This window comes from Mandrillus leucophaeus, unplaced genomic scaffold (genome assembly GCF_000951045.1).
Source record: "Mandrillus leucophaeus isolate KB7577 unplaced genomic scaffold, Mleu.le_1.0 Scaffold183, whole genome shotgun sequence".
NCBI lineage: Eukaryota > Metazoa > Chordata > Mammalia > Primates > Cercopithecidae > Mandrillus > Mandrillus leucophaeus.
Window position 1 is genome coordinate 3,219,213 of NW_012101843.1, and position 7,030 is coordinate 3,226,242.

The following is a 7,030-nucleotide window of genomic DNA, read 5'->3' on the forward strand; positions in this document are numbered from 1 at the left end:
GCCCGCCACCGCGCCCTACTAAATTTTTTTTGTATTTTTAGTAGAAACAGTGTTTCACCATGTTAGCCAGGCTGGCCTTGAACTCCTGACTTCAAGTGATCTGCCCGCCTCAGCCTCCCAAAGTGCTGGGATTACAAGCATGAGCCACCACTCCCAGCTATTCCACACTTTTTCTGACCTCTTCATTAAACTTTATTAATTTGGCACCAATTAAAAAACAAGCCTCCATATAATGCAGAAGGAAGAACCAAGTGTGCATAATGTGAACCTTCCCAGGCCTCTGCAGATCCGCATCTCCTTGGCTTCTGAGAGAGGCATGATTCACAAACCATTTCATCAATGTGGGTATTTTACAACATTAAAAAAAACACTGGCCAGGCACCCTGGCTCACGCCTGTAATCCCAAGACTTTGGGAAGCCAAGCAGGAGGATTGCATGAGTCTGGGAGTTCGAGACCAGCCTGGGCAACACGGCAAATCCCCATCTCTACAAAAAATATTTTAAAAATTAGCCAGGTATGGTGGTGTGTGCCAACAGTCCCAGCTACTAGGGAGGCTGAGGTGGGAGGATTTCTTGAGCTGGGGAGGTCAAGGCTGCAGTGAGTCATGATCATGCCACTGCACTCCAGCCTGGGCAACAGGGACCCTGTCTTAAAAACAAGACAAACACTGCTCTTCTCCTCCCTGGCCACCTGAAAATTGGCCACTGCGATGAAAGACACAGCAGCTATCCAGACAAAGGAGTTCATAATCAACTGACAACATCGGTGGGAACATATGGTCGTGGTCATCCTTCACTCTGGGAAGGCAACAGTACTAAGAAAGAAATTTGGGAAAAACTAGCCAAAATGTACAAGATCTCCTGGACATGATATATAAGATGGAGATCATCTTTGTATTTAGATTCTGACCGCATTTTGTTGTAGCAAGATAACTGGCATGATTTATGATTCCCTGGATTATGCAAAAAAAAAAAGTGAGCCCAAGCGTGATCTTGCAAGACATAACCCAGATGAGAGAAAACGACACCAAGAAAACAGCAAAAGGAATGCAAGGACAGAATGAAGAAAGTCAGGGGGCCCCAAAAGCCAGTGTTGGTGCTGACAAAAAGGAGTCCAGATTCTGCAATGGCCGGGCGCGGTGACTCACGCCTGTAACCCCAGGACTTTGGGAGGCTGAGATGGGCATATCACCTTAGGTACAGTGTCTTAACACTGTACCAGGAGTGTGAGACAGTGTCTAAGACTGAGGCCGGGAGTTAAAGAGCAGCCTGGCCAACATGGCGAAACCCCATCTCTACTAAAAATGCAAAAATTAGCCAGGCATAGTGGCAGGTGCCTGTAATCCCAGCTACTCCGGAGGCTGAGGCAGGAGGATCACTTGAGCCCGGGAGACAGAGGTTGCAGTGAGCCAAGGTCGCACCACTGCACTCCAGGCCAGGCAACAGAGTGAGACTCCGTCTAAAAAAAAGAAAAAAAGATTCTGCAATGACTTCATCTGCGGTGGTTGTGCCGATTTTTCATGACAGGATATAATAAACTGTAACAAGCTTTTGGGTTTTTTTAGAGATAAGATCTTGCACTGTTACCCAAACTGGAGTGCAATGGTGCGATCACGGCTCAAGTGTAGCCTCTAACTCCTGGGCTCAAGCGATCTTCCCCCCTCAGACTCCTGAGTAGCTAGGACTACAGGTGTGCCACCATGCATGGCTATTAAAAAATTTTTTTGTAGAGATGAGATCTTGCTATATTGCCCAGGCCGCTCTCAAACTCTGACCTCAAGTGATCTTCCCTCCTTGGACTCCCAAAGTGCTGAGATTACAATTGTGAGCCACTGTGCCTGGCCTAAACTGTATAAACTTTAATAAAACAAAATCCTAACTCATAAGATCTTAAGGTGCAGTAGTGAGGATGAAGGGTGGATATAAAGATTTTTCTGAGTTTTCACTTTTCAAAGGGAAGTATTGAGTCTCCTTTCTCTATCAGCCTCTGGAATGCTTCCGGGTAGCGTAACCCTGTGAAAAGGAAGGCGCTCGTCTTGAGAGGATGTCTTGGGCGCTCTTCTAGATCCTTTACACTAGGTTCACAGCACGTTTCAGTCAGACGACGTACCAGGAGATTTCAAAGATGTCCTTGCTAGCCAGACTTTCAGGACTGTCAGGGGCAGGTGGTGGAATACCTTGGGTGGGAATCGCTTGAATGGTGGGCATCAAAGAGAGAGGTTCCAGGGCCACTAAGGCAGGAATTGAGATTTGTCTCCAGGCCAGGGAGGTAGCTCATGCCTGTAATCCTAGCACTTTGGGAGGCCAAGGCAGGAGGATCGCTTGAGGCCAGGAGTTTGAGACTGGGCAACACACCAAGACCCCAACTCTAAAAAAATAAAAAGTTAACAGGCATGGTGGTGCATGCCTTTAGTCCATCCCAGGTGGGAGGATCACTGGAGCCCAGGAGGTCAAGGCTGTGGTGAGCCATGATTGCAACTCTGTACTCACCCTGGGAGACAGAAAGAGACCCTGTCTCAAAAAAAAAAAAAAAAAAAAGATTGTCTCCAAGGCGGAGGTTTACAAATTTACCCTGGCTCTTTCTCCTGTGATTCTTTTCTTCTGAAGAGCAAAAGGAAGGCCCCAGAGTGCTAACAGCACGGCTACTTTAGGTGTTGTGTGGGGCCTACCCAGATGGGGTTCCCTGGAGTGACATCTGCAGTGATTCCTTTGCTGCGTGGTTCTAAGTCATTTTCCCCAGGGTGTCCCTTCTCTTTCAGGTACCTCTTTCTCCTGGCTGGAGGAGGTGCCCTGGCTGTGGCTGCCATGGGTCCCTATGCTGTGCTTGTCTTCACCCCTGCTGTCTGCGCTGTGGCTCTCCTCTGTTCCCTGGACCCACAGCAAGTCCACAGGTGGACCTTCTGCTTTCAGATGAGCTGGCAGACCTTGTGTCACCTGGGTCTGCACTACACTGAGTATTATCTGCATGAGCCTCCTTCCGTGAGGTAAGCAGCCTGTTCATTGGTCATGCTCAGCCCTCCCGCGGTTTGCTTGTACCATGGTGGTAGCAGAGAGAACCCGGGTGTCGGGTTGGAATCCTGATTCTTCCACATTTGACCAGTGTGACCTTGAGCAAGTCATTTTACCTCTTTCAGACTCATATCTTTTTCTGGAAAAAGACATGGGGCTAACAATAGTGTGTTGCAAGATTGTCGTGAATGTTAATTAACCACCCAATGGGTTCACCTTCTCCACTGCCTAGACAGACAGGGGAATTGCAAAAGAGAAAGAGTAATTCCCAGAGAACTGGCTATGCAGGAGACAGGAGTTTTATTATTACTCCAAGCATTCAGGGTCATCATAATCAGCTTCCCCGAGCATTTGGGGATCGGAGTGTTTAAGGATAATTTGGTGGGTAGGGGGAGGCCAGTGAGTTGAGAGTGCTGATTGGTTGGATTGGAGACGAAATCATAGGGAGTCGAAGCTGTCTTCTTGTACTGAGTCAGATCCTGGGTGGGGGCCACAAGATCAGATGAGCCAGTTTATCGATCTGGGCAGTGCCAGCTGACCCATCAAGTGCAGGGTCTGCAAAATATCTCAAGCACTGATCTTAGGCCTTAGTATAGTAATGTTATCCCCAGGAGCAATTTGGGGAGGGTCAGAACCTTGTCATCTCCAGCTGCATGACTCCTAAACCATAATTTCTAATCTTTTGGCTAATTGTTAGTCCTACAAAGGCAGTCTAGTTTCCAGGCAAGAAGGGGGTTTGTTTTGGGAAAAGACTGATCGTCTTTGTTTTAAACTATAAGCTATAAACTAAGTTCCTCCCAAAATGAGTCCCAGGAATGAACAAGGACAGCTTGGAGGTTAAAAGCAAGATGGAGTTGGTTAGGTCAGACTTCTTTCACTGTCTCAGTGATAATTTTGCAATGGCAGTTTCATTAGAATGAATATAAATGTGATTCTGTGGCTAATCATCGCTGCCACGTGTTGCCTACCTGGTGCAGTGTTTGGCACTGAGCAGTAGCTGTCATTGTGCCTGAGAGGGAGGGCAAAGCAGGAATCCTAGAGCCCACAGAGCAGGCCTGCCCAGAAGTGACTCAGCACTGTCTGCCAGCCTCAGCACGGGCTGAGTGGACACTCCGCTTGCAGGTATCAATCTTCCCATGGTGGCTGCTGGGAGAGGCAGCTGCTGCGTCAGTGTTTCTCTTCCTTCAGACTCAGCTGTTCCCATCTTGCTGAAGAAGAACAGGCACCCCATCTAGAAAACAGAAATCAAGAGCTAATTACAGTCTAGAGAAGTGTTGTCATGAATCAGCAAGATCCATGAGATGAGGGGAAACATTGCTTTGTGATCTGGAGATCTCATGTTCCTGGCTGTCTCTGGTGATCACAGTTGGCTTCAGGGTCACTCGGTGCACAGAGGCTGTGATGCTCCATGTGGCCACCCATCTGATTCTAGCCTGTGGTTGGTTCACTTGCTTTGCCATCCTGACTATACCCAGAATTTTTTTTTTTCCTATGAAGACTATTTTCAGCCGGGCACAGTGGCTCACTCCCGTAATCCCAACATTTTGGGAGGCCGAGGTGGGCAGATCACTTGAGGCCAGGAGTTCAAGACCAGCCTGGCCAACGTGGCGAAATCCCGTATCTGCTAAAAATACAAAAATTAGCTGGGCATTGTGGCAGATGCCTGGAATCCCAGCTACTCGGGAGGCTGAGACAGGAGATTGCATCACTGCACTCCAGCCTGGGTGACAGAGGGAGACACTGTCTCAAAAAAAAAAAAAAAAAAAAAAAAAAGACTATTTTCACCAAAAGCTTCAGGTTGGCTGCTCTAAGGAAAAGGCAAGATGGCAGGTGGGTGGGGTGTAGGAAGTACCAAATGGGATGGAGTGAATCAGGATTTCAGTAGGGAGCTGGGGCCTGATGGGGCTGGGAGGGCAAGTTGAACAAGAGCTGGCTGGATGTGAGGAAGGCTGGAGCAGACCTGGAATGGGGGGCTCTGCTAGTCGGGCAGGGCTGCTGCCATCACACGGTGCCACAGACTGGGTGGCTCAAACAACAGAAATTCATTTCCTCACAGTTCTGGAGGCTGAAAGTCACTGATGATGGCGTCAGCAGGGCCGGGTTCTTCTGAGGCCATTCTCGTGGCTTGCAGGTGGCAGTGTCCCCCTGTGCCCGTGTGATGGTCACTCCTCTGTCTGTGCATGCATCAGTGTCCTCATTGTCTGTTCTCATAAGGACTCTGTGCATATTAGATTAGCGCCCATCCTAATGACCTCACTGAACCTTAATCACATCTTCAAAGACCCTAACTTCACATACAGCCACATTCTGAGGCGTCAGGCCGTTAGCACAGGAATTTTGGGGGCACATTCAGTCCATAAAAGAGAGTGAGTGAGCAGGGTTTGGTGGCATTTGGAGGCTACCTTGCTTCCAGTGAGAATCAGTCCAGTAAGCAGGTCAGTTTTTCTTAAATCTTCAGACACACGGATAGAGACAGCAGCAGCTGGAAGACTGTTGTTTCCTCTCCACAGGACAGCGTTTCTGATTGTAGAGTGTGTCATTGTAATTTTCTTTCCTTTTTTTTTTTTTTTTTTTTGAGACAGGGTCTTGCTCTGTTGCCCAGGCTGGAGTGCAGTGGCATGCTCATGGCTCACTGCAGCCTCGACCTCCCGGGCTCAAGCAATCCTCCCACTTCAGCCTCCTCAGTAGCTGGGACCACAGGCATGCGCCACCACATAGGGCTAATTTTTCATACTTTTTGTAGAAATGGGGTTTTGCCATGTTGCCCAGGCTGGTCTCAAACTCCTGGGCTCAAGTGATCAGCCCACCTCACCTCAGCCTCCCAAAGTGCTGGGATTACAGGCGTGAGCCACTGTGCCCAGCCTAATTTTCATTAGTTGTTCTCAATGATCCTGCCAGCAGGATCTTCGATGGTGAAGCAGTAAGAGCTCAGGTGATTGGTTAAGACCATATTTCAAATTGCTAATGGCTCAGCACACACTGTGATCCATTCCTCAGTACAAATCCCACATTAGGCAAAGTCTTACAGCCAGGGCCTGGTTTGTATTTAAAATCTTCAGCTTCCTATCTTTTCTTCACTACTAAGTTTTTGTTTTCTCTATGGCAAATTTCTCCCAAGTCTCTGATCCTAATCGTTGTAGGCCTTTCTTGGAAATATTATAATCAACATTTCCTACAATGTTCCTCATCATTCTCTTATTTGCATCTCTGACTAATATTTAATTTCTCCGTTTACTTGATCCTGCCTGATGTCATCCTAAATAACAAACAGAAAGAGGCCCCCTAAAAGAAAATGATGGGGCTAGGCGTGGTGGCTCACACCTATAATCCCAGCCCTTTGGGAGACTGAGGCAGGTGGATCACTTGAGCCCAGGAGTTTGAGACCAGCCTGGCCAACATAGCGAAACCCTGTCTCTACAAAAATAACCCACAGAAATTAACTAGGTGTGGTAGCACATGTCTGTAGTCCCAGCTTCTCAGGAGGGAGAGAGGGGAGGATCACTTGAGTCTGGGAGGCAGTGGTTGCAGTGAGCCAATATGGTGCCGCTGCACTCCAGGCTGGTTGATAGAGTGAGACCATGTCTCAGGAAAAACAACACAAGAAAAAAGAAAAGAAAAGAATAAAACGATGCTTATGGCTGGGAGCAGTGGCTCACACCTGTAATCCTAGCATTTTGGGAGGCCAAGGCGGGCGGATCACCTGAGATCGGGAGTTCAAGACCAGCCTGGCAGACATGGCGAAACCCTGTCTCTACTAAAAATACAAAAATTAGCTGGGCGTGGTGGCGTGCACCTGTAATTGCAGCTACTCAGGAGGCTGAGGCAGGAGAATCGCTTGAACCCAGGAGGCAGCAAAGGTTGCAGTGGGCTGAGATTGCGCCACTGCACTCCAGCCTGGGCCACAGAGCGAGACTCCGTCTCCAAAAATAAAAAATAAGAAAAGAAAATGATACGTATTTAGGGATTGGCATTACAGTGGGAATATGTGTGCCATAGTATGTGTATTCAGGTAGGTAAAGGA

General features: G+C 48.1%; 2 protein-coding genes across 2 annotated transcripts in view; one reads left to right on the forward strand and one right to left on the reverse strand.

The window, feature by feature from the left end:
- Positions 1 to 7,030, forward strand: part of MBOAT4 (membrane bound O-acyltransferase domain containing 4) — a 13,156-nt gene that overhangs the window by 3,345 nt on the left and 2,781 nt on the right. Inside the window, exon 2 of the mRNA XM_011977736.1 lies at positions 2,760 to 2,984. Within this exon, the coding sequence (XP_011833126.1) occupies positions 2,760 to 2,984 (225 nt within the window). The remainder of the gene's footprint in view (positions 1 to 2,759; positions 2,985 to 7,030) is intronic.
- The window catches only part of LEPROTL1 (leptin receptor overlapping transcript-like 1), a 55,259-nt gene continuing 51,403 nt past the window's right edge, over positions 3,175 to 7,030 (reverse strand). Inside the window, exon 4 of the mRNA XM_011977734.1 lies at positions 3,175 to 4,240. Coding sequence (XP_011833124.1) covers positions 4,010 to 4,240 — 231 coding nt within the window. The 3' untranslated portion in view covers positions 3,175 to 4,009. The remainder of the gene's footprint in view (positions 4,241 to 7,030) is intronic.